The 27,519-nt window shown below is 51.9% G+C and overlaps 1 protein-coding gene across 17 annotated transcripts in view; it reads right to left on the bottom strand.

Annotated features, from left to right (window-relative positions):
* NRXN3 (neurexin 3) overlaps positions 1-27,519 on the bottom strand; it is a 2,187,333-nt gene that overhangs the window by 652,334 nt on the left and 1,507,480 nt on the right. Inside the window, exon 1 of one of the 17 annotated variants that reach the window (XM_029597694.1) lies at positions 6,227-6,534. The exons of the other annotated variants lie outside the window; for them this stretch is intronic. Coding sequence (XP_029453554.1) covers positions 6,227-6,404 — 178 coding nt within the window. The 5' untranslated portion in view covers positions 6,405-6,534. Of the gene's footprint in view, positions 1-6,226; positions 6,535-27,519 lie in introns of those variants that run through there. 17 annotated transcript variants of the gene reach the window in all.

Raw genomic sequence — 27,519 nt, 5'->3', positions numbered from 1 at the left:
AAACTGAAGCGAAGCAAGTGATGTCGTGGGTGGGGGTCCTCAGGTCCCCCTCCTTCAGAAGGGAACGGAAACGAGTGGGCATTACCCAAATGGATGGCAACAGCGTCACCAAGTGCATCAGGGCAAGATCGGTCCGAGGTGAACTAAGAGAAAACAAATGTACGGGCAGTGCTGCAGCAGGAGCTGAATTTGGATCAGTACCTGAGTGGCCCAAAGGAGAAAGACTGAGATCAAAGGGTATAAGAAATTGCTGGGTCAGAATGGGCCAGACAGAGGGTCCATCGGGCCCAGCATCCCGTTTCCAACAGTGGCCAATCCAGGCGCAAGAACCCAAACATTAAATACAACCCATGCAACTGATGCCAGTAACAGCAGTGGCGATTCCCTAAGTCAGCTTGATTAGTAGCAGGTAATGGACTTCTCCTCCAAGAACTTATGCAAACCATACACATACTGACTACATGCTGGAGGGGTAATTGTGAGGTGTGTGAGAGGGTGGAGAGGACCTTACAGTACAGCGACAGGTCTGAGCCGGAGGAAGTCCCAGAAAGCCTGGGGGTCACGGAGATTGCCATAAGGGGCAAGGTGTGGTGAGAAGCTGTGTCAGGAAGAAACCTCTCCACTGAAGCTTGCATCATGCTTACCCGCTGCCGTTCAGTACTGGCTCCGTGAGAGCGGCAGCTCTGCCAAGGGTCAGACTCACTTCCAGGTGGCTCCCTGGAACTGGAGGGTTTCTGTGTTATCGAATGCTCAGGAAAAGCCAACGTTAAACCCACCCACGGGGTGCTAATGTAAAGGCCCAGCCACCCCTGTCCAGCGTGCATGGCTTCCCTGGGAGAAGACAGCTTTATTCATCTCCCGTACAGCTTTTCAAACCTGTAAGAAAGTGACTCTGCCCTCAGGACCCCTCCTATTTTGTCTGTCGCCTGCTTCCCACTGGGATTTAACAGCTCAGTTTAGATAAGGCGTGATGTTTTCAGCCACGGCCGAAACCCCTCATATTTACCTGTGAGCCCAACGGTGGAACCAGGGATTCCTCCGGTCTCACTGCTATCAGAAGCCTAGCAGATCACTCGCACTATCACTCGCTTTGTACAAATAGCAGAGGTCACCCACATCTTATCCTGACTGGCTGCTGTCACCATGGGGGCTGTCAGCTGCTTCCTAGAAAATATTTTGCCGAGGGATGTCTGTGAATATCTGCAGCCAGCTTTATATATTATACAGTAATGGGCCTGGCACATCCCAGCTGCCTGGGGTATACATAACCTATTATAGCTATCAGACATTCTTGTGAACAACGACAGCCCAAAAGCATTAGTAATTTAAAAAATGGCATTTAAATTCAAATGATGCTACTCCTGAGACCCTCACAGGCACATATATAGACACAGGCACATATATAGACACAGGCACATATATAGACACAAACGCACGCAGCTGCACCCTGAAACACACAGACTCACGCAGGTACACGGGCGACCTGCAACACGAGTGGCCTCCAGCACTTTATCCCAGCAATAGTCTGAAGAAACACCCTTGGTATGAACAGAAGAAAAGCAGTTTCGGGACGCGGCGAATGGTGATCAAATGCCTAGCGTCCTACCCAATTCATGGCCGTGAAAAATGTGATGGATCATGAAAATCCATTCTTCGTTGGGCAATTAGGTCTGCGCCATGAAATCCCTGCCCGCAACACAGGTACAGGTAATGTTCCCCCGGGCGGGATTCACTGAAACTATATAACGTGCAGTTCTCCCTCCCCGATCCAAACTCTATAAGCATTCAGGCGACTGGAAATATGCATTCCTAGCATGCGTTTTTATCTTCACAGAGGGACTGAGGCTTAGGCAGCTGTGACCACAAAATACCTCGCCAGCAAGCTCGCATCAAGGTGCGCCACGCGCCCCCTGCGTGCCGCACTTAGGAGACACGCAAGCGCATTTCCTTTGAATCTGTTTGCATTTTCACTAGGTGCAGTCAGAGTCTCCAGGCCCGGGGGGGGGGGGGGGGGGTGTTTATGGGCTCAGGGATGAGGTTCAGGAAACTCCGCGTCCCGCAGCCCTGCATCAATGCAGTGTTCAGGCCCTATTTATTTATTTATTTATTTATTTAATTCTTTTTAATATACCGATGCTCAAGACCATGTCTTATCGTACCGGTTTACATCAAACCAGGGGAAAACCATAAATTATGAAAATGAAAGTTACAATGAACAGGGAGTATAATTCAGGACAATTGAAAGTAGAAGGAATTAGATTAAGAAAACGCTTTTTAAGGAAATGCATAACAGGCAACTATAAACAATTGTTTGCAAGTCATTGCTAGTTGGGGAGAGTCTCATATTGGAAAGGCTTGAGAGAACAGCCAAGTTTTCAGTTTCTTTCTGAAGCGCTACCTGCGGGGACTAGCAACCGCTGGCCAGGACACAAGTCTGCATCCTGGCTAGTGCTGATCAACGCCACTCCCCCCCCCCCTCCCCTTACTCCGTCCCGAGCATATGAAAACCAGAGAGGCGTCCTAAGCACGGAAACCGGCTCCTCCCCCTCGCCACCGCGAACGCAAGGCAAACGGACTGGCAATGCACGGCGGAGCTCCTTCATTCCGTGCACGAACAAGCTTCCGTACGTTCAGAGGGCCTGCGCAACGTTCGTGGCGCGCGATCGGGCCAGCCGCTGGCTGTTGCACGACTGCATTCCTTGTCCGGACCGGGCTTTACATTCTTCCTCTGCATGGCTGCACCAGCAGAGGGTCGAGGTGCTGGTAAATGTTTGCCGGTATTGTGGAGGGGGGTTATTTATACTGTAATTTCACAGGGAGAGAGAGTCTTCACCATACCCGTGCTTTTCTAATCCCGGTATCAGACTCCTCCCGCTGAATTTCAGCACGATGCCCGCCTGCTGTCCCGTATCAAAATATGAGCCCAAGGCACAGAATCCTCCCTGCCTGAAGCCTCCAAAAAAACCAAACAAAAAATTCATTTTCATCACCCACAGAGCTTGAAGGGCCAGAGTAACTGCGCCAATTCATACGCCACCGACCCTCGCAGTGACACATGGCAAAGCGGGCAAGAAGGGAAGAGGCGAAAAATTAATTAATTTGTCAGCAAGACAAAATGTATTCCAATCTCCCGTTATCTGTCAACGGGCTGCATGCATTATTCAAGCAAGCCCCGGCAGCAGAAAGGAAGGCACAGCATGGGGCTGGCAGAGCCGCCGGCGCAGGCTACAGATGAGCCGTTGCCCCAGGGAGCCACACTCATGGGCTGGAAAAAAAAAAAAAAAAAGCAAACAGAGGGAAAAAGCAAACTTTCAGATATTTAAAAAAAAAAAAAAAAAAATTGACAAAAAGTACTTTAAGCATGAAATGCTGCTTTAACCAAAGCCATCCCAGGCAGCGAAACGTCCGGGCACCGCAGAGAAACAGCTGGACAGCAGTCCCCCGACTCACAAATCTAACTCGCAGGGCACCTGCCATCACTCAGCCAGAAGGGGCTGGCTGGCGGCTTATTTTGCACCAAGTTTGATTCCCTTCTGGCACGCAGGACGCGGCAGAGCGCCGTGGCTGGGACATGACTTGCAGAGCCCTCCAACCATGCAGCAGGGGAGAAAAGGCTGCTCCGTCGGCGAAGAAACGCCAGCAAAGACCTAGAAAAGCGGCCTGCAGTCTCGTGCTGGGGCACCCAGGAAGGCAGCCCTAAGGCTCGGTACTGCAAGACGTGGTCCACTCTCGGCCAGGCTTTCGGTCCGAGGCAGGAGCAGCGGAGGGCCGGCGTGAAGAGGCAGGAAGACCTTGAAGGGTAGCTTTACCGCGTACTTCTGCGACTCAGCTGCTCAGTCTCGTAGAGGCGAAAGGGCAGACCTTTTTTACCGGATTCGCGTAATCTGCCGCCTTCACCCGGGCAGCGCAGAGCAAGGAAAAGGAGGCCACGCAGAGAGCCAGAGCAACTCCGGCCTCTCTCCCGCCGAGTCCCAATGGGCACAGAGGACTGCACCAGCAGCGCCCGTTCCCAGAGCTGGGCAGAGAGAGGAAAAGTGCGCTCTAAAGCTCCTCGCAAAATGTTCTAAATTCATTCCATCAGAGTCTCGCCCTCAGTTCACTCCCTCGCTCCCTCTCTCTCTACGTCTACGAGAACCAGCGCGGCCATAATGCCGGGGCTTTCTAATCAGACCCGAAAGGCAGATGCAGCAGGGGAGGCAGCCCCCAGCCTCCCTCACAGAGGCTCAGCCATCGCCCCGTTCCCGGGATAATTCCTAGCCCGATCCGCCACACAGAAAGGTCCCAGAGCCTCCTCCAAGGAAGCGAGTCTTCCCAGACCCTCCCCCCCCAAAGGGTCAGCTCGGCTGCCCGCAGCAGCTGGTCACGTCCGGGTTCCCAGGCACACCGTCAGCCCAGCCTCTGCCCCCGGGTCTGCCTAAGCGAGGCAAATACCGAAAGGTCACCCAGCTGCTTCTGTTCTCTCTCTGGCGAGCACGGGGCTCTGTCCCACTTACACTGACACACTGGAGACCTATGCTCGGGAAGGCAGGACTTACCACCTAAGCGATTATTTGGGCTTATGGCGCTTCAGGAGAGGGCGAGTGCAGCTCTCATCACACAGTCGGAGGCTCGGGTCCTGAGCTGAGCCCCCCATCCCAGCGCTGCTTCACCTGCCACGCCACGGAGCCTTCCCTCCCCCGGTGCAATGCAAGAGCTGCAAGCTGGGTTCAGCTTTCTCGGAAAAGTGCACTGCTAATTTACTCCGGCAATATGCAGTGTGCACAAGGATAATTTAATTTCTTAACATACATAAATGACTGAATAATTGGTTAATAAATGCAGGGCTGTAGTGCCTACGCTGTTTGCTATTAACCTCTATTTGCGTGCTCCCCAATGATTTTTTTTTTTGTCTTTAAATCTTTTAGTGATACTTCAAATTCAGATACTTGTCAAAGAGTACAGACTCAAAACAGAGCAGCGAGATGCTAAACAAGCTTCCTTGGCACCCCTTCTACCCCGCAGCACCCCCTGCTATTCCACTACTGAGACCCCCATCTGCAGCTCTGCCGGTGCCCCCTGCTCTGCCATTCCCCCTCCCCCACACACACATGCTGTCCTGCCAATGCACCTCACTCCTGCAGTGCAGCAGCCACTGCTATCATTTCCTTACTGAGACCCTCACACACACAGCTCTGCCAGTGCCCTCTCCTAGCTCCGTTCTGGTCCGCTCTGGAGCAGAACCTGATGTGCAATCGTTTACTGCCCCAGGCACTGGCAGAACTCATGCTCTGAAGCCAGCATGTTTCCCCAAAGAAAGAGGGACTGCAGCTCATCCTGCTCCTGGGTGAACAAACTCGCATGTCCCAGCTTCCGAAAGCTGGGACATCCTGCTCCTGGGTTTGTTCACCCAGCTTCCAAAAGCTCTCCCCTAGAAATGCAGAAGTAACTCTTTGGAAAAGAAAAAGGCACCACTGGAGCCAGAGCTGTCATTCAGCTCCTGCACCATACACCGGCTCTCCACTCGTTCAGCTCTACAGACAGAACACAGTTTTATTTCTTAGACCAGGTATACGAGGTGGTGCACACACAGTAGGAAATCATAACCATCTCATTACGGCGCAAATCTACAATGTAATAAGCCCAGGTCTTTCCTAGCACAGCCGGGTGAAATACCTCCTCCTCTGGGGGCAAATCTTGACCCAGATCCCTGCACCCCAAAAACCGCCTCCCCCCATGCATGCCCTGGGGCACCTCTACCATTTGCAACACTCGGGAGCCCCGGCTCCTGCAGGAAAAGTTTCCTGCAGGAGCCGGGGCAGCTCCGAAGTGACCTTACCAGCCGGGCACCGCTTCAGCCCGGGGGGGGGAGGGGAGCGCTGCTGCTGCTCAGGTGGGATCGCGGCCACGGCTCCGCCGAAGGCACCCGGAGGGGATGCAGCCCCTTCCCCCCCCCCCCGAAATTTGCTTTTCAGTCCAGCAGATCCTTTGCACTAAATCAGCACGGAGAGCTGGTTCTGGCGGCGCCTGCCCGCGTCGAGTCCGGGCTGCCTTTCCGCCGATCCCCTGCGCTCCCGGACAGCAGCAGCAGCCGCCCCCTCCCCGCCGTGCCCGGAGCCCCTCTCACCTCGGCTGTGCTTAATGCAACCCCCCCAAGCCCTCCCCCATCCGTCCCCGGGCGCAAACCTTTCGCAGCAATCGCCAGGCGGAAAGTTTGGCCGGCAGCCCCGCAGCGGAGAGAGAGACGCACCGTGCCCTCCGCGCAGGGAGGCGGGCGAGCGGTAGATGGCGACGGGCAGGGCGTGCAGCCGGCCCCCGTGCAGCAGCAGCGGCGGCGGCGGCTCGTCCGCGGAGCTCCACACCAAGCCCACGACACATCCCCAGATCCAGAGGGCGCAGCCACCCCCGGCGGCTCCTGCCAGGTGCATGCTTAGTGCCGAGGGCTGCGGGCGGGCCGGCACTGCATGCTCCCGGCGCCCCGGGCCCGTGTGTGCAAGCAGCCAGCGAGGGTCCTCCCTGTCCCCGGTCCCCGGGAGGAGGGCGCCGGACGCCGCGGCACTGGGCGGACGCGCTCTGAGGCGCAGGTGGAGGCAGGCGCGCGAGGAGAGGGGGGGGGGGGGCACGCGGTATGCAAATGAGCACGCGCCGCCGAGCCAATCGCCGGAGCCCGGGCCTTTGGCGGCGGCGCTCAGTGGCCGGGGCGCACGAGGGTGGGGCGGGGCCGGAGCAGCCCCGCCCCACCCCCCTCCATTCATACGGGGAGAGCCGGGGCACGCGAGGCTGGAGCTCGCGCTCTCTCTCTCTCTCTCTCTCTGTGCACCGGGAAAGCAGGGAGGGGAGGAGGACGGACGGATCTCCAACTTGGGATCCGGACCGGGTACCAGTACCAGTGCCAGTGCAAGGCTCTCCTCCGAGATGCTGTGCCGGTCACTGCTACCTTACCCTCTCTTACGTTAACAGGGGTAGGCAGTGTCCTGGGCCGTAAGGTTTCACAGCAGTAATGGACTGGCCAGCAGCAGCCTGAACCTTTACTGCCAACTCTATCCGGGCAATGCAAACCAAGCCTTGTATTTCACTGCCTAAGAACATAAGATTTGCCACGTGGGAGGCAGATAGAGGGTCCGGCAAGCACAAGTATCTTTACTGGTTAACCCCATATTTACTTATCCAAGTTATATCGACCTGTTCTTTGTAAGACATTTACTTGTCAATGTTATTGTTCTGTTAAAATGTAAACCGAATTGATCAGTAATTCTGTTATTGGAAAGTCGGTATATAAAAATGCTAAATAAATAAATAAATAAGTACCCAGCAGGAGCCCAAACACTAAATACATCCCAAGCTGCTAACCCCAGGGATAAGTAGTGGCTCTCTCCCCATCTACTTACAGTTCTTCATTACACTAGAGGATGTTGCACACACGTGTGCCACACACACACACACACTACTGGCAAGAGGGAAACAGGCTGACGCGCTCAATCTGCAGGTAAAGGGGGCCGCTTCTGGAGGCTGGTGCACGGGGCAGCGGCCTCCGGCCAGTTCAGGACACACGCTTTCCAGGCGCACCCCCTCCTGTCCGTTCTGCGGGGAGGAGGTGGACATGTTCCACCTGGGGCTTCGGTGTCCCAGGCTGACCCCATTCCTGTCCTTTTTGCAGGTTTTATTTCACCCCGCACCTCCTGATTTACAGGCACGCATCAGGAGAGTTCCCCTGCGCCAGAGGGACGACCTGATCAGCTTTCTCCTGTCCACTGCCAGGCACTCAATCTGGCGGACAAGGCAGGAGAAGTTGCCGGGGGCAGGTCCCTCTTCCCTGGCACGGTGCACGCCCGAATCAAGGTGGGGCATTTTGTGCCCTGTCTGCCAGTCGGGGGGAGGGATTCGCCCGCCGGTGGGCAGTGGATGGGCTGCTCTGCTCCCTTCCCCACTTTGAGTTAATCCTGAAGATCTAAGTTTCTTCAGTTGTGCACTTTCTAGGTGTCCCTTGCCCCCCCTCAGAAACAAAGTGAGGGGGTGAGGGACCCCTCCCCTCCCCCTAATTCCTAAAGGGACCCTCTCCCTCCCCCTGGTCCTGTCTGTGACCCCCTCCCCCGCCTCCCCATAGAAGGTGGATCAGGGCCCCCCTCCCCCCTCCTCATTGTTGAGGGGGACGATGGCGGCTGAGAATCAGGAGACAGTGCCCCCAGATGCTGGAAGGTGAGTGGTGATGGGTGGGTTTGGGCAACAGGGAGACCTGTGGCCTTTGGTTTTAAAGTCATCCTCCCCCTTTTATTAGTTTCCGGTGTCCTCGTAAGACGGCACCAGAGGAGAGAATTTCTTTTTTCCTCCTCCTGTTTCTTTAAGGGGGCGAGGCCGGCCTATGGCTCAATCGGCAGGGCCCCCATCCACGGCTGAAGCCCCAGAACACAGAGCGTGGGTTTTCTGGCGTGGGTGTGCACACGTGGCTGTGAATGGACATGCACGGGGCAGTCTCACGAGTTTACCCTCCCTGAAAACAAAATATCCAGGTACCTCCTACAAAGATCAGGCTGACTTCCCATCAGGACTCACAGAACCTAAAATCATTTGTATGGCATCAGCAGCAGCAGTGCCAGCTTAGCCCAGGCGCGTGTATTTATTTCTTTGTGAGTTACATTTGATTACTGGCTTTTAATTGCAAGATCCCAGCGCAGATTACTGTAAATATATTCAACAAGTTAAATGAATGCGATGTAAAAACAACCCAGCCCAATCCATTCAACGGTGGTGCACACACCGTCTCCATCCCCCACTCTCTAAACCCAATTAGCAATACGAGCAGATCCTGTAAACAAAAAGAATAAATATAGAGTCCCGCGGATAATGCACAGCATTTCCCAAGCTCCTAAATTATAACCTAGACATCATCTCCAACCAACTAACCCCGGATTAATAATGCATGCAATCTGCGCACAGAGGAATAAATATGTTATAGCACTTTCCATGCTCCGAAATGATAGTGGGAGACCCTCGTTCTCAGGTTTCCTGGAAATGTAGCAGTGTTTATTGCAACAAGAACAGAAATGGGAGCCATCTGGAGGGGGGGAATTGTCAGATCATTTTTCTGGGTAAGGATGTTTCTCCTTGTTGCAGTAAACAGCGATAAATTCCCAGGATAAATGAAATATAAACTGAAAAGGAAAGTCCCTAATGACAACTTTTACCCATGCAAGGGAATGCCCTGCCCCCGTACAACACGAATGCATCAGGGATGGTCTCCTGGTCAGCTCTGGCACAGGGAGAGGAGATTCCCGGGCACATTGCACAGGCAGCAGGAGACCTCCCGCTCCTCCAGGAAGTAAAGGTGATTGCTTTTCTAACCCTTTCAGCACCTGTGCTGGGAGCCCAGATTAAACCCCCTTCCATTCTCTCTTCCTCACTGGGGAGATCTGGGGGTCAGGCCTCCGAGGTATCAATAATATATGCGACAGCTTCCATGGAAGTCAATGTTTTCAGAGCTCTGCCAATCTGACGTGGGAGGTGAAGTTCCTGGAGGCCGTGCCCTAGGGTACACGAGCTTGGAAAACCGCTGAGGTCCCTGCTTCAGAGGTTCGCCTTCTTATACTGTGGGGAGGTCATGTTTTGACCGCCTAACGTCTGACAGATGGATCTAATCCAAGCAAAACTGAACCTGCAAGCGGTGCCCATGTGGAGGGCTCTGTTGGGCCAGTGCCAGCGCAGGCAGGCATCAGAGCGCTGTTACCTAAGAACATAAGACGATGCCATACTGGGTCAGACCAAGGGTCCATCAAGCCCAGCATCCTGTTTCCAACAGTGGCCAATCCAGGCCAGAAGAACCTGGCAAGTAGCCAAACACTAAGTCTATTCCATGTTACCATTGCTAATGGCAGTGGCTATTCTCTAAGTGAACTTAATAGCAGGTAATGGACTTCTCCTCCAAGAACTTATCCAATCCTTTTTTAAACACAGCTATACTAACTGCACTAACCACATCCTCTGGCAACAAATTCCAGAGTTTAATTGTGCGTTGAGTAAAAAAGAACTTTCTCCGATTAGTTTTAAATGTGCCACATGCTAACTTCATGGAGTGCCCCCTAGTCCTTCTATTATCCGAAAGAGTAAATAACCGATTCACATCTACCCGTTCTAGACCTCTCATGATTTTAAACACCTCTATCATATCCCCCCTCAGTCGTCTCTTCTCCAAGCTGAAAAGTCCTAACCTCTTCAGCCTTTCCTCATAGGGGAGCTGTTCCATCCCCTTATCAGTTTGGTAGCCGTACTGTCAGCACTTAAACAGTTGGGAATAAGTTTGGAGGGCGACACACGGCCCCTGCAGTAATTTCTCTGAGTGGCAGGACTTGTGGGTGAGCGACCGTCTTTGTACGCAGTGACAGAGCGCTCTTTTGCCTTCCGAAATCATAAGTTGAAGGTAAGTCAGAGAGAGGGACGCGGAGAGGAGGCTGAGCCCACCGGATCTATCCATCTGCGGTTGTTTCTCAGAGAACAGCGGGAGCTATAAATCCAGAGTCGCACTGGACTGGATCAGCTTTCCCCCCCCCTGACATGGAGCTGCTTGGGGCAGACCTTAGTGCCTGGGCAAGCTGTTGCTCGGGTGGCAGGACTGAGCAGAGAAGCCTTTTCCCGTCCCTTCCCTTGTCTCCTCATCCTTCGCAGGCTGCTGGAGGCTCCCCAGTCCCGCACGTGGTCGCTGTGCACCGCATCAGTGGACGCTCGGGGGAGCTGGGTAAATGCCCTGCAGTTACCGCTCTGAGGTTGCAGGCCAGGCCAGGGGGGGGGGGGGGGGGGGGGGGGGGGGGGGGGGGAAGGGTCGCTGCTGGAAATTCACATCCAAGATCTCCGCTCCGGGGAGGAGGGAAAGGAAGCGGCTGCTGCTGGCTTGATTCTTCCTGGCTGTCCCAGGCGCCCGGTTCAGAAGCATTACCTGTGAAGGTTTGCCCTCCCTGTCGGCTGATGCTTTTGGGAAAAGGTTCAGAGCAGGCCACCCCGGTCCTGGTTACTGCACTGCTCCGTGGTAACTCTGGGGCGCACAGCACAGGTTTCCCTATGTAGAAAAAAAAAAAAAGAATACAACGCAGAATACGTGGGAGTGCGAGATTTAAACATGAAAGTCCCGGGCAGATATGGAGCCACTCGGGAGACGGTAAGGAGATGCGGCCTGCAAGCTGGCGTCGGCACTGCCATCTAGAGAGCAGATCCCTGGGCTTGCCTGCGCTCTGAGACAGTGAGAAGGGCCGCAGGGGACTTTTCAAAGCTTCCTGAGGGCAGTTTCCTTCTGACATTTTGCTGAGCTGGGGAGAGAGACCCCCGGAGTTGTTTGGTGGGGAGACCATGTCTGGCGCTCTCACTGATCTGAGATTTTGGGGGAAGGAATGTCAGGGCTAGGGGGGGTCTGGCAGGCACCGTCAGGGCCTGCTACATCTCCCTCCTTCCCCAATATCTGCCTGCCTGGGGAAGCAGGGGGCAGGGAGGGTAATTGGATGGCAGGATGGGGTGTTTGCGCGCGCAGGTGTGTGTGTGGGGGCTGGGTGCGTTCTCTCACATATCCACACCCCCCCCCCCCCCCCCATATGCACTCTGGCTCCCTCTCCCCTTCCTCTCGCTTCCCTCTCTATAAGGAGGATTCTGAGCTCTGCGCTTCCTCTCGTCCGTGCCCTCGCCCCCCGCAGCTCCGAAGAGACGGCAGCAGGGCCGGGAGCTCCGGGAGCCGCCATCCTGACCTGGCTTCTGCTGGCGGCCCCACAGCTCGGCACCGCCAGTGCCCTCCTCGCCGCGGCCCGCACCGCCCACCGCCGCCGCGGCTGAAAACTCCTTCAGGCTGTACTGCGGCCTCCCTCCCTATCTTGGGGGGGGGGGGGCAAATGGGGCCCCACCTGCGCCGGCAGCACTAATGCCAGCAGCGCCCGATGGAGCCAGCCCCTGGTGGCCTTGCAGCCCTGCCCACGCTGCTCTGACCGCCGCCAGAGGCACTCCCCATCCTCGCCGCCGCCGCAGGCCAGCCCAGGCTCCTTCTGACACTGCTGCCGGGCACTGGATGAAGTTTGGGGATCCCTCTTGATTCTGGGGTGGCAGCAAGTGCTCGGGACTCTACAGCCTGCGGAAGGGATCACACCAAAGGCTCTCTTGGCACCATTGCTTTTTAAAACTAAAAGCGAAAGCCTGTACACAGCAGCGGTTTTCCAGGCTTAACACAATTTCAGCAACAAAGCCCAACTGCACTGCTGGGTCCAGTCTTTCCGTGTCTCTTCCTTCCCGTGCTCTCGTTCTCTGCAGGCATCCACGCCCGTTCCTGCCACACCCAAGAGGCCACGAGCGCCTGCGATGGACGCTGTCCAGAGGCCTGCAGCCCCCTCGGGCTAGGATCATGCACGGGATCATCTGAAAGGGTTAACTAGTCTGACTGAAATCTGCTGTAAGTGGGAGGCCAACCAGGGCGGGCCTGGAAAACATCGCCCGGCAGCCGGGGACAACTGTCAAAGGCAGAACTGCGCACGGACCTTTCTCTGAAAATTCAGTGCAAGGTCTTACCTGGGCAGGTTATTTCAGAAAAGATAGTAAGTGATGCCTGGTATTGGGCTAACTTAATACAGTTTTTGACTAGTTTTCGGGGGCTAAGATTCCCTTCATTGCACCAAATCTTGAATTGATCCGATAGGGTAAGAGCTGGGACCTGAGAGTTAGGATCCAGGATTTTACCAGCGGGTTAACTTTCTCTCACTTCCAGTGAAACTGTGCAATCTGCTAACCAACCCAGTAACCCCGATTTTAATACTCCATGCAATCCTCTTGCCAATCACATGACCATCTTTTTCACCATTGGTCCCAAGACAACGAGTAAGGTTAGCAATCTGAAAAAGACACTCAGCACATGCATTCAGACCACATGGTCTTCTATCCAGTCTGGATCCTCTCTGCGTAATGTGCGTTGATTATTTTGTATATCCACAGCAGAGACCCCCAGTACACGCCCTGCCTTCATAACCCCATGTGCCACCGCTCCCTCTTGCCCTCCGTAAAGAGTCAGACCCTGCAGGAGAGTCTTACGGGAGAAAGGAGCTAGGACCCAGGCAACAACGTACACGAGATCTCTGGAAGAGGGGGAGCCCCTGGCAAGGGAGCCCTCTATGTATTTATTTATTGCATTAGATGCGCTGCCTAAAATGTTAAGATTCTCCAGGCAGTGTACAGATTAAAATAACAAACTCATCCTGGCAACCAGTCAAACAATACACAGATTAATACATCCAGCCCCCATGTCCTCAACAGAAACTCTTCAACGGGAACATTGAACACAGTACAATTCAAAGATAAAAACACTAGCACCCTGCAGGACCTCAGCATCCAATTAAGTGAATGAGAGGGGCCTCTTAGGTAAAGGTGAAACAGAAAGTGGCCACGCTGGGATTAGAACTCAGGCACAGTGAGTCAGAGAGCGGAAGCGCTGGGATTAGAATCCTCCCGTTCCTCTACCCACAGACCCTGCCTCCGCCTACTAGATTACACTGTACCTGCTAAGTGAATAATGTTTTCCCTCTTCTGTAATGAACAAGAGCACAGGATTTGTGCGTAGGAACTCCTGTGAAAACAGCAAAGCTGCAATGCTGTCAGTGTGTCAGAGCTCGCGTCTGGAGGAAGGACGGAGAGGCAGAGCGAGGAGAAAAGCAAAGGCTGAGGGAGAGGCAGGCCGGGCCAGATCAATAATCCACCGAGACCCAGGGGCCAGTCCGGATTACTGGGAAGTACCCAGCAGGTCCCAGTGGGAAAGTGGGTTCCCTGTTGCTTATTCCCAGCCTTCACGCGTACCTGCCTAGTAATTCTTAATGGATCTGTCCTCTAGAAACCTCTTCAAATCTTTCTCAGATCGAGATATTTAATACATGATAGGCCTTAACCATATTCCCCAGCAACAAATTGCATAGTTTATTTGACCATGGGGTGTCCCCTAGTCTTAGTACGACTTAAAAGGGTAAATAGCCATTCCTTATTTATCTGTTCCCTACCATCCATCATTTTAAGATGGGGAGTAGCTCAAGAAGCCATTAACTGAATGGGATTAGCTGGGGGAAGTGAAAGACGAGTGTGCAGAATCAAAAGAAGATATTGTTACAGCAACCAACCTTTTTATTAAGAAGGCAAATGAAGCTAAAAAGAACACACGACATCTGTGGCTTTCTGAAGAAGTGACTGTGAAGAAAAGAGAACATAGGTTTCGGGGAAGGCTTCCTGGATAGCGCACACGTTGAACTGCTTGCTCCATGTTTCAAGAGGGGTCGAGCGGGTCACCAACATTTCTGCAATGAGCGTCGCAAACGAGCACCTTACTCCGCAGTGCCAGTTCTGCTTAAGAAAAGTGGCTCACTAGGCACTCGATTCCATTTTGTCCATTTAAAGTCTGAGAACACATTGAGAGCAAGACTCAGGGACGCTCCATGACAAGAAGAGGTCATTGGTGAAAGTCATTTTCCACTCAGTGTACTATCAAACCGGGGGATTTGTTGCTGGAGGCATCTAGCAAAGCTGGGCTTAAAAGAGGGGTTTCCTGGAGGAAAACCATTAGCCAAGTGGACTCGAGGAAAGTCATAACTTATCCTTGGGCACGAGCAACGAAGAATTGGGTCTACTGTGTGGGATTTACTGAGTACTTCTTAAGGACCTACATTGTCCACTCTCAGAGGCAGGATGCTGGGCTTGATGGACTTTTGGTCTTACCCAGCATGGCACTTTTTATAAATCTCTAACACATCCCCTCTCAGTTATTGCTTCCCGTACTGAAAAGCTCCAATCTTTAAGCCTTGCCTCATAGGGGAATCGTTCCATCCCCTTTATCATCTTGGTCACTCTTCTCTGTACCTTTTCTAATTCTGCTGTATCTTTCTTGGGATGTGGTGACCAGAACTGCACACAATACTCAAGATGAGGTCGCACCATGGAGGGATACAGAGACATTATGATATTCTCTGTTTTATTCTCCTTTCCTTTCCTAATAATCCTTAGTATTCTAGACTGAAAGAGCAAGAGGAGTGAGACTGAACACAGAGGGAGAGGAGACAGGCAGGGACAGAGAGCATGAGCAAGAGATGATGAGAGAAATGGAGACAGGAGGAGCGATAAGGAGCAGGGACAAGATGGCTGACTGATGCATAAATTGAACAAGAGGAGAGTTTTAGAAGAAGACGCCAAATTATTTGAGACAAGCCCTGATGCAGATGTACTGTACAGTGTTGGAGACTGAAACATGGCCCGTGTCAGGACTCTGTGTGCTATAAAGGGAAGGAATATGTGGTCCATTCGAACAAGGTAAGTATCACTAGTACCATACAAGCATAGTTACCATTTGAGTGGAAAAAAAATATCCTGGTTTATTATTGTCAGGTGATAAAATATTTGAATGGAATAGAAAAATATATATTTTTAGAAAATCCAACATTTTGGTATTAGGACTTTATGGACAGGTGATTAAAATATTGTGTGGCATTGTCAATACAAGTGTGTGCCATGCAGAAATGAGGTCCTTATTCACTCGTTCCTAAAGACCGATCTTTGCATGTGATAAAAAAACTGATACGGGAGTATTCTGAATTAGAGAGAGATAAGGAGAACCAGGGCAGAGAAAGGCGAGTGCAGTACCCAGTGTCGGAGAGAGAGAGAGAGAGTGTGAGAAAGATGACAATATCTGTCCTGGATAAAGAGGGCTGGCTTACAAGTGGCCATGCTCCCTGGCAGGGTGGGCAGCTTCGTCCTCTTCTGCCGTCATCTACTGATATTCTGTTACCGAGCTGGAGACGGAGGGCACCAGTGTTACCCACATAGTGCAAGCAGGCACAGAAGGGACTGGGAATGCAAGACAGGGAGCTCTGCCCCTTGCAAGACCTCCTCCTCCCTCCCAGGATTTCAGCCGCCAGAGAACAGCGAAAAGGCAGCCCCTGTGCCCATCACCTGCAGTCACTTCTCAGAAATGTTTCTCCTTTGCCTGAGAGCCCTGTTCCAGGCCTCCAGCAGAGCCTTTATGTGTGCTGTAAGAGCTGCTCTTAGCGTGCAAGGGAAGTCGCTGCCACTTAATTACACTGCAAATCCCACGGCAGAGGCCAGCGGAGACTGCAAAGCATGCGAGGCAGACTCTGCTGAGGCCCCTAAACTGTCAGAAACATCCAGGCCCAGCCTCCTGCCTCACACTAAGGGGTGAACGATCCAGACGTTCTCTTCAAGCTATTCTGGAGCTCATGAAAATGCACGTGCACTTTCACTTTCCCGGGCAGACAAATGCAGGTAGAAGAGGGCAATCCGGGGGCGACGCTTACGCGCGTCCGTAGCTTCTCCTGTAATTGTACAGCTGAGAATTACCTGTTTATTGTGCAAGTACTGACTGGGCGGGAGTCTGGGGGAATGAGGGAGGGATTCAGGCTACAGAACTAGGGGGGTCCTCATGACTTGGAGACGGTTTGGGGCAACCGGTGGACTAACGGGTAAACAGGTCCATTTCATTTAGGCGCGCATGTTTTATGCGAGTACGTCCTGCTTTACTTTCGCGTGTAAAACGCATGCATGTACATTTTTAAAGCAGGTAGGAGAGGTTCGATGCATTGATAAACGCGGTTTCAGTGCATTGCATCTGGTCCCCCCGCGTAAGCCTACCCACACGGCTATGCTGTGTTTCTTAAAACGCGCGGGTTATAAAATGCTTGCGTAGACCCGCTCTCAGCCAGACGTGGCGTCCAGGCCGCCATACATGCTTGTTTGACAGTTATCCTCAGTTCTGGACACAGACATAAACATATAGGCCCCCATACCTGCTGCTGGACTGGGGAGGACGAGTTCGACATATGTAATTTTCCCGGGTAAACTGCTATTAACCGTGCAAAGGGCTTTGAAAAAAGCTGCCAAAGTGGCTAATTTAATAACGACCCATGGAACCTGTGCATTTACAAAATGCATAACTTAAACCAATATTCAAAGTGAACCTTTCTACATCAGTTCATTTTGAAGAAAACTATCTGAAACCACATGCAGACACGAAGCCGCAGAAAGTTACACCTTCCTCTCTGCAGGGCGCACAGCTTTGTGTGGAGATTCCAACTTAGCTCTAGCTGCACCCCCAGAATGCTGATTTCATGCGTGCGCAAACATCGATTTATACACTGAAATTTTACCCAGTTATACGCATAAATCCAGGTCTCTGAATTCTGTCCCCTAAAGGTCTGAGACACCCCCTCACCACCGCGGGCATACTTCAAAATAGATATTGTGGGTTTTTTTTTTTGTTTTTCAAGCTGTGTCAAGAAAGCTTAAAAGTAGGTTCTGAAGATACTTTTGACTATCTCTGTCTGATCCTTGGAAATTAAATTTGTCTACTTGCCAGGTACTTGTGTCCTGGATTGGCCACTGTTGGAAACAGGATACTGGGCTTGATGGACCCTTGGTCTGACCCAGCATGGCAAGTTCTTCTGTTCTTTTGTTCTTATCCAGACAGACAGACAGACACACACAGGCTCTCACTCACACACTCACATACACAAAGGGCCTCCTGTTCTCATCGGGCCGTGGTAGGATGAGCTCCACCATGGCCCACCGGCCTTCCTGCTTGGGGGGGGGGAGCCGAAACTGTGTGTGGGCATGCGGTGCCCGCGCACACAAATAAAAACACGAGCCTCTTCTTCTTCAGACGCCAGAGGGTTAAGCTCCGCCGGTGGCCCCATGGCATCTACCGCCGTTCCACTACCCCCCTGCTTGTGCCGTCTCGTAAAAATGCACGTTATAAATGCCTGGTCATGCCGGGCCTGGTTACAAATTAATTGAAATAGGTCTGAAATTTCATGTTTTAGTTCCTTCAGAACTCTGGGGTGTATACCATCCGGTCCAGGTGATTTACTACTCTTTAGTTTGTCAATCAGGCCTACCACATCTTCTAGGTTCACCGTGATTTGATTCAGTCCATCTGAATCATTACCCATGAAAACCTTCTCCATTACGGGTACCTCCCCAACATCCTCTTCAGTAAACACCGAAGCAAAGAAATCATTTAATCTTTCCACGATGGCCTTATCTTCTCTAAGTGCCCCTTTAACCCCTCGATCATCTAACGGTCCAACTGACTCCCTCACAGGCTTTCTGCTTCGGATATATTTTAAAAAGTTTTTGCCTCTACAGCCAACTTCTTTTCAAATTCTCTCTTAGCCTGTCTTATCAATGTCTTACATTTAACTTGCCAATGTTTATGCTTTATCCTATTTTCTTCTGTTGGATCCTTCTTCCAATTTTTGAATGAAGATCTTTTGGCTAAAATAGCTTCTTTCACCTCCCCTTTTAACCATGACGGTAATCGTTTTGCCTTCTTTCCTCCTTTCTTAATGTGTGGTATACATCTGGACTGTGCTTCTAGAATGGTATTTTTTAACAATGACCACGCCTCTTGCACATTTTTTACTTTTGTAGCTGCTCCTTTCAGTTTTTTTCTAACAATTTTTCTCATTTTATCAAAGTTTCCCTTTTGAAAGTTTAGCACGAGAGCCTTGGATTTGCTTACTGTCCCTCTTCCCGTCATTAATTCAAATTTGATCATATTGTGATCACTATTGCCAAGCGGCCCCACCACCGTTACCTCTCTCACCAAGTCCTGTGCTCCACTGAGAATTAGATCTAAAATTGCTCCCTCTCTCGTTGGTTCCTGAACCAATTGTTCCATAAAGCTATCATTTATTCCATCCAGGAACGTTATCTCTCTAGGGTGACCCGATGATACATTTACCCAGTCAATATTGGGGTAATTGAAGTCTCCCATTATTACCGCACTACCAATTTGGTTAGCTTCCCTAATTTCCCTTAGCATTTCACTGTCCGTCTCACTATCTTGACCAGGTGGACGGTAGTATACCCCTATCACTGTAGTCTTCCCTGACACGCAAGGTATTTCTACCCATAAAGATTCAATTTTGCATTTAGTCTCATGCAGGATGTTTATCCTGTTGGACTCTATGCCATCCTGGACATAAAGCGCCACACCTCCTCCCAGGTGCTCCTCTCTGTCATTGCGATATAATTTGTACCCCGGTATAGCACTGTCCCATTGGTTATCCTCCTTCCAGAATGTCACTGAGATGCCAATTAAGTCTATGTCATCATTCACTGCTAAACATTCTAATTCTCCCATCTTACTTCTTAGACTTCTGGCATTAGCATACAAACATTTCAAAGTTTGTTTATTGTTTGTATTTTTATTCTGCTTTTTAATTGATAGGGATAAGTTAGAATTTTTTAGCTCAGATGAGTTTTTAGTTACAGGCACTTGGACTACTTTTCTAATTATTGGAACCTCACTGTTGGAATGCCCTAATTCTAATGCATCATTAGTATCCTTTGAAGATACATCTCTCCGAACCATGCGCTGCTGAGCGACTGTCGGCTTTCCCCTTTGTTCTAGTTTAAAAGCTGCTCTATCTCCTTTTTAAAGGTTAGTGCCAGCAGTCTGGTTCCACCCTGGTTAAGGTGGAGCCCATCCCTTCGGAAGAGACTCCCCCTTCCCCAAAAGGTTCCCCAGTTCCTAACAAAACTGAATCCCTCTTCCTTGCACCATCGTCTCATCCACACATTGAGACTCCAGAGCTCTGCCTTCCTCTGGTGACCTGCGCGTGGAACAGGGAGCATTTCAGAGAATGCCACCCTGGAGGTTCTGGATTTAATCTTTCTACCTAAGAGCCTAAATTTGGCTTCCAGAACCTCCCTCCCACATTTTCCTATGTCATTGGTGCCCACATGTACCACGACAGCCGGCTCCTCCCCAGCACTGTCTAAAATCCTATCTAGGTGACGCGTGAGGTCCGCCACCTTCGCACCAGGTAGGCAAGTTACCAGGCGATCCTCACGCCCACCTGCCACCCAGCTATCTATATTCCTAATAATCGAATCACCAACTATGATGACCGACCTAACCCTTCCCTGCTGGGCAGTAGGCCTTGGGGAGATATCCTCCGTGCGAAAGGACAATGCATCACCTAGAGAGCAGGTCCTTGCTACAGGATCCTTTCCTGCTACACCTGGTTGGTGCTCTCCCATCATGAGACCTTCTTCCTCCAAGGCAGCACCAGGGCTGCCAGTCTGAAGTTGGGACTTGACTACTATGTCCCTGAAGGTCTCATCTATATACCTCTCTGTCTGCCTCAGCTCCTCCAGGTCTGCCACTCTAGCCTCCAGAGATCGGACTCATTCTCTGAGAGCCAGGAGCTGATGTAAAGTTGTTCCACTAATTTATATTAGTCAGAACCGCCCCTCCCCAAATCTACCTATCTCGTTCCAGCTGCCCCTCCCCCCTCCCCTCCAGTAATTCTCAGCCCTCTGATGCTCTCCTGATTGACAGGACTAACTTTACCAACTCACAGCTTCCAACCACCCCCAGTCTCAAATTGGGCCACCTAATGATCGCTCCACTTAGGCCGTGGGATGATTGGGACCCTCTTCCCCATCTACAGAGGGGAAAATGACTCTCATTCTCTGTCTCAGCTCCCCAGCACACAGCTCATGCTCTTCCCCATGCATAGCACTGGGACCTTACCTGCTGCCTCTCTCGGGCTACAGGCATGTGTTTCAGAATTAGCCGGCGGGGATGGAGGCTGGCACACAACACAGCTTAGATTATTTTTAATACTCTTTCACACCTCCTCTGCCTCCTCCCACCCAAAAAGGGATTTTTATAGCTGCAGGCTCTGAAGCATTAACTGACAACCTTAGGAACTATCTTGCAGAGAGAAAAAGAGAGGGAGATCTTTGCAATGGTGTTCCACAGTAATATCTGGTGCTCTGAGAGAGCAAGAGGCAAACTTCTCTCCCTGGCTCTGAGGTGTGCAGACACAGTGCACCGGGCTCTGCTATGGGATATGGTGTGTGAGTGAGAGAGAAGCTCCCTGCCTCTGAGGTGTGCAGACACAGTGCACCGGGCTCTGCTATGGGATATGGTGTGTGAGTGGGAGAGAAGCTCCCTGCCTCTGAGGTGTGCAGACACAATGCACCAGGCTCTGCTATGGGATATGGTGTGTGAGTGAGAGAGAAGCTCCCTGCCTCTGAGGTGTGCAGACACAGTGCACCGGGCTCTGCTGTGGGATATGGTGTGTGAGTGAGAGAGAAGCTCCCCACCTCTGAGGTGTGCAGACACAATGCACCGGGCTCTGCTATGGGATATGGTGTGTGAGTGAGAGAGAAGCTCCCTGCCTCTGAGGTGTGCAGACACACTGCACCGAGCTCTGCTATGGGATATGGTGTGTGAGTGAGAGAGAAGCTCCCTGCCTCTGAGGTGTGTAGACACAATGCACCGGGCTCTGCTATGGGATATGGTGTGTGAGTGAGAGAGAAGCTCCCTGCCTCTGAGGTGTGCAGACACAGTGCACCGGGCTCTGCTGTGGGATATGGTGTGTGAGTGAGAGAGAAGCTCCCCACCTCTGAGGTGTGCAGACACAATGCACCGGGCTCTGCTATGGGATATGGTGTGTGAGTGAGAGAGAAGCTCCCCGCCTCAGAGGTGTGCAGACACACTGCACCGAGCTCTGCTATGGGATATGGTGTGTGAGTGAGAGAGAAGCTCCCTGCCTCTGAGGTGTGTAGACACAATGCACCGGGCTCTGCTATGGGATATGGTGTGTGAGTGAGAGAGAAGCTCCCTGCCTCTGAGGTGTTTAGACACAATGCACCGGGCTCTGCTATGGGATATGGTGTGTGAGTGAGAGAGAAGCTCCCTGCCTCTGAGGTGTGTAGACACAATGCACCGGGCTCTGCTATGGGATATGGTGTGTGAGTGAGAGAGAAGCTCCCTGCCTCTGAGGTGTGCAGACACACTGCACCGGGCTCTGCTATGGGATATGGTGTGTGAGTGAGAGAGAAGCTCCCTGCCTCTGAGGTGTGCAGACACAATGCACCGGGCTCTGCTATGGGATATGGTGTGTGAGTGAGAGAGAAGCTCCCTGCCTCTGAGGTGTGCAGACACAGTGCACCGGGCTCTGCTATGGGATATGATGTGTGAGTGAGAGAGAAGCTCCCTGCCTCTGAGGTGTGCAGACACACTGCACCGGGCTCTGCTATGGGATATGGTGTGTGAGTGGGAGAGAAGCTCCCTGCCTCTGAGGTGTGCAGACACAGTGCACCGGGCTCTGCTGTGGGATATGGTGTGTGAGTGAGAGAGAAGCTCCCTGCCTCTGAGGTGTGCAGACACAGTGCACCGGGCTCTGCTATGGGATATGGTGTGTGAGTGGGAGAGAAGCTCCCTGCCTCTGAGGTGTGCAGACACACTGCACCGGGTTCTGCTATGGGATATGGTGTGTGAGTGAGAGAGAAGCTCCCTGCCTCTGAGGTGTGCAGACACACTGCACCGGGCTCTGCTGTGGGATATTGTGTGAGAGTGAGAGAGAAGCTCCCTGCCTCTGAGGTGTGCAGACACACTGCACCGGGCTCTGCTATGGGATATGGTGTGTGAGTGAGAGAGAAGCTCCCTGCCTCTGCAGTGTGCAGGCACAATGCACCGGGATCTGTTATGGGATATAACGGCTCTGTTCTGAGCTCTAACACCACCATAAGTGGCTTTTTGCATACAATTTCTTTCTTTTTTTAAAAAAAAAGTTCGAATAGTGGCATCATGAACACAAGTGCTAAACCCCGTGATTAAATGTTTGAGCAGGTATATGTTACATTTGCAACAAAGTAACTGAAATAACAGAAGTGAACAAGCAAAAAAAAACAAACCATTTTGTTACGTTTGTGCTTTGGCTCATTTATGAGGGTTATCACTTGAATCAGCAACAAGTGGCATTTATAAGATACGTGTGGTTCACTTATTTGTTGGGGAATCTGAATGAGCATCTCCAGATAAGAGGAACTTGGTTTCTGGGCCATAAATTGAAACTGAATCCACATTATTGTGAGATGTTACGGTTGAGAAGACCTAAGAGCACCTTATCTGGTGTCCCTATTATCTCAGGGATAGACTGAAAGAAAAAATGTGCTACCGAGTTTACTCCTGGGGTAATTCTGCGCTACTGCCTGTGTGAGGGTGTATGCATCAGAGAGAAAGGGAGCCGGTGTGGGTGTGGATGTAAGAGAGAGAGTGAGCCTGAGTGACAGTTTGTGTCTGTAAGTGAGAGAGGGGGAGCCTGTATGAGGGGATGTGTGTGTGCAAGTGAGAGAGGGGGGGAGCCTGTATGAGGGGATGTGTGTGTGTGCAAGTGAGAGAGGGGGAGCCTGTATGAGGGGATGTGTGTCTGCAAGTGAGAGAGAGGGAGCCTGTATGAGGGGATGTGTGTGTGCAAGTGAGAGAGGGGGAGCCTGTATGAGGGGATGTGTGTCGGCAAGTGAGAGAGAGGGAGCCTGTATGAGGGGATGTGTGTGTGCAAGTGAGAGAGAGGGAGCCTGTATGAGGGGATGTGTGTGTGCAAGTGAGAGAGAGGGAGCCTGTATGAGGGGATGTGTGTGTGCAAGTGAGAGAGGGGGAGCCTGTATGAGGGGATGTGTGTGTGTGCAAGTGAGAGAGGGGGAGTCTGTATGAGGGGATGTGTGTGTGCAAGTGAGAGAGAGGGAGCCTGTATGATGGGATGTGTGTGTGCAAGTGAGAGAGGGGGGGAGCCTGTATGAGGGGATGTGTGTGTGTGCAAGTGAGAGAGGGGGAGCCTGTATGAGGGGATGTGTGTCTGCAAGTGAGAGAGAGGGAGCCTGTATGAGGGGATGTGTGTGTGCAAGTGAGAGAGAGGGAGCCTGTATGAGGGGATGTGTGTGTGCAAGTGAGAGAGAGGGAGTCTGTATGAGGGGATGTGTGTGTGCAAGTGAGAGAGAGGGAGCCTGTATGAGGGGATGTGTGTGTGCAAGTGAGAGAGAGGGAGCCTGTATGAGGGGATGTGTGTGTGCAAGTGAGAGAGGTGGAGCCTGTATGAGGATGTGTGTGTGCAAGTGAGAGAGGGGGAGCCTGTATGAGGGTGTGTGTGTGTGTGTGCATGAGAGAGAGTGAGCCTGAGTTTGTGTGTGTGTGTGTGTGAGAGAGAGAGAGAAACGGACGGATGGAGCCTGTGTGAGAAGCAGAGCTGAGAAAGGGTTCAGACTTTGGGGATGGAGATAGAATGGAAAGGGTTGAGCCCAGAAGGGGAGGGGAGAGATAGTGGAAGGTGGAGGGGTTGGGGGCCTGACAGGACAAAGTGGCCAGGGGAATAGAGAGAGAGGGTGGAAGGGACACTCTTACAATGAACTTCTAGGAAATCCTGCTCCTGCATCTTTAAGTAATAACTTTGGGGCGGATTTTCAGAGCCCTGCTCGCGTAAATCCGCCCAAAACCGGGCGGATTTACGCGAGCAGGGCCCTGCGCGCCGGGAAGCCTATTTTACATAGGCCTACCGGCGCGCGCAGAACCCCGGGACTCGCGTAAGTCCCGGGGTTTTCGGAGTGGGCGTGTCGGGAGGCGTGTCGGGGGCGGGGCCGGAGCGCGCGGCGTTGCGGGGGCCGTGTCGGCAGCGTTTTGGGGGCGGGTACGGGGGCGTGGCTACGGCCCGGGGGTGTGGCCGCGCCCTCCGTACCCGCCCCCAGGTCGCGGCCCGGCGCACAGGAGGCCCGCTGGCGCGCGGGGATTTACGCCTCCCTCCGGGAGGCTTAAATCCCCCGACAAAGGTAGGATGGGGGTTTAGACAGGGCCGGGCGGGAGGGTTAGATAGGGGAAGGGAGGGGAAGGTGAGGGGAGGGCAAAGGAAAGTTCCCTTCTAGGCCGCTCCGATTTCGGAGCGGCCTAGGAGGGAACGGGGGTAGGCTGCGCGGCTCGGCGCGCGCAGGCTATACGAAATCGATAGCCTTGCGCGCGCCGATCCAGGATTTTAGCCGATACGCGCGACTACGTGCGTATCTACTAAAATCCAGCGTACTTTTGTTTGCGCCTGGAGCGCAAACAAAAGTAGGCTGTTCGCGCTCGTCTGAAAATCTACCCCTTAGAGAATAGCCACTGCCATTAGCAATGGTTACATGGAATAGACTTAGTTTTTGGGTACTTGCCAGGTTCTTATGGCCTGGATTGGCCACTGTTGGAAACAGGATGCTGGGCTTGATGGACCCTTGGTCTGACCCAGTATGGCATTTTCTTATGTTCTTATGTTCTTATGTTTCAGTTTACAAACGAACGGGTCGATTTGAAAAGCGTTGCTTGCGCAAAAGTGCCCGCATACGCACCTGCCTGGGCTGCGCGCAAGCCACGCGGATTTCACGAAGTCACAAAATATGCGCGAATGTACCCATTGAGTGAGTGAAGAACAAGGGGGCAGGAGAGGGGCAGGGAATGGACAGGGAATGGACAGGGCATGGGCGTTCCGGGGTGGGGCCATGATTTGCGCACATAACTCTGAATTTTAAAACCGGAGAGCGCGGCACACGTCGGCGCACAGCACACGTCGGCGTGCTAGCCGCATAACTTTACAGCTGCTCCAGATGAGGAGCGAGTCTGCAGATCTCGAGGTTTTAGGGCTAACAGGACAGGGTGAGGGGTCCGGGTCAGCTGGGGTGTGTGTGTGCAGGATGAAGAACCAGAGGGCTCTGGAAGACTGCGATATTAACTGGGCAAACCGGTGGACTAATTAGAAAAACTGGGCTGTCCCTTGTGCGAACATGTCTTAGAATTTGCTGACGTGGGTGTGTAAAAGCCGACAAGGTCCTGCTGAAGACACCCGCACGCTAGCTCTGCTCGAGAAACCTCTTAGAATTAGCAGCACGCTTACGTGCGGTTGGTGCATTTAAAATTGTGCACACAATTAAAAATTCCTGCCTATCTTCGCTTGTGCATCAATACATGCGAACAGGGTGCGTGCGGGCTCATTTTAAAATCGGCCTGCAAGGCTTTTATTGAAAAAATATTGTTCATAGGCACCGAATGGCAAAAGTCTTTTATGGACAAAGCCCTAAACCTGCACAGAAATTTCTAGATACAGAGATACAGATTTAGTATTTGAAGGGGCTGTGCTTCCAGTCCAAGGCAAACAGGTCAAACACCTGCTGACAACTTCTGAAAGTTCAACCCTCATCATTTGGCCATAAAACAAACAGCTTGGGGTGAGGTCCCTACCGCTTCGCTTCCTATGGAAGTGCTGGCTGACTGGCTTTGGATTTTGTCTCCTCTGGGTCTGAACAGGGCTGGCACTAGGTTCGCCGGCGGCCCGTGTGAAAACTGAAATTGGTGCCCCTCTCTCTGGCACCCGTAGCCCGTTCTCTAGCTCCCCGCCTGTGAATGCAGAGGCAGCCAATGGGCAGTGGGGACGGACGTCGCTGGCGGGAGCTCTGAGGATGCTTCCTGTGAGCTGCAAGTTTAGTGTCTTCGCTTAGCTTTTAGACAGCATGTAATGACCTGGCTTTTACAACAAGTCCTTGCAGAAATTGTTTCTCTTTGTCTTATTACATCATTTAATTTTACTATCTGTTCATCTTGCCTTCTTTTTATGGCTTATTAAGGAGATGTATTAATGATCATTATAGTTTTATGGCATGGATGTGTTGGACTTGTGCCCTGGGCTTTTATGCTATTATTGTTGGTTGGTTTTATGTTATTTCTATTTGTTTTTTTATTGTAGCTTTAACTTACTTATACTGCATGAGGAAAGGCAAGATATAGGTAAATACAATTTAATAAAACACTGCCAGTATGGGCAGAGCCTGAGGCTTTGTAGGGAGGAGACAGGGACTGTGTGAGGAGGGAAAACCATGCTGGGGGGGGGGGGGCACCCTGTGAGTGTGACCAGCGCTGCGGGGAGGTGCAGCACGGAGGCTCTTGAAAACCGTAACCATGAGCCATAGGCTCTGTCTGCGTGTTACTGCATGTGCAGAATAAAACTGCTCCCCAAACATGTAACAATATCATAGAGACTGCTCAGGTGTGGGTGGTGAGACGTGCATGGAGACCCACTAGGAAAGTTTAGGATTGACTTCTGCCACCTTCCCCATGCAAACCTTTAGATCTCAACAGTCGGGCCAGGACTCTAAAGCGGCAGCTCTCTTGGCTGAACTGGTAGGGGATCCCTATTTTACCCTTGCTCCTCCTATCCCTGCCATTATCACGCTACTCTGTTGTGCAAGCCCAAGGCACTTCCGTTTTTAGAGTAATCTCTCCAAATGTACACCTCAACAAGAATAGAGCTCATCCAAACAAGACAGAAATCCTCATCATCTCACCAGACGAAAATCACACCCCCACCAACATTCAAAGCCTAACTCAATTCTCATATCCAAACACTAACCTATCCACCTCCATCAGAGACCTGGGGGTGCGCCTCGACAACAAATTTAACCTAAAATCCTTCATAACCAACACAACTAAAGAATGCTATTTCAAACTCCAAGTGCTGAAAAATCTCAAACCTCTTCTTCACTTCAGTGACTTCCGGCTAGTAGTCCAGTCTTTAATTCTGTCTAAGCTGGACTACTGCAACTCACTACTGCTAGGTCTCCCAGCTTTATCCACCAGACCATTACAGATGGTGCAGAATGCAGCAGCAAGGCTACTCACCAACACTAATAAAAGAGCCCACATAACACCTATTCTTCACAGCCTACACTGGC

This window comes from Rhinatrema bivittatum, chromosome 4 (assembly GCF_901001135.1).
Source record: "Rhinatrema bivittatum chromosome 4, aRhiBiv1.1, whole genome shotgun sequence".
Classification (NCBI taxonomy): domain Eukaryota; kingdom Metazoa; phylum Chordata; class Amphibia; order Gymnophiona; family Rhinatrematidae; genus Rhinatrema; species Rhinatrema bivittatum.
The sequence above is the reverse complement of the archived record's forward strand: the minus strand, read 5'-3'. Positions and strand labels throughout refer to the sequence as shown.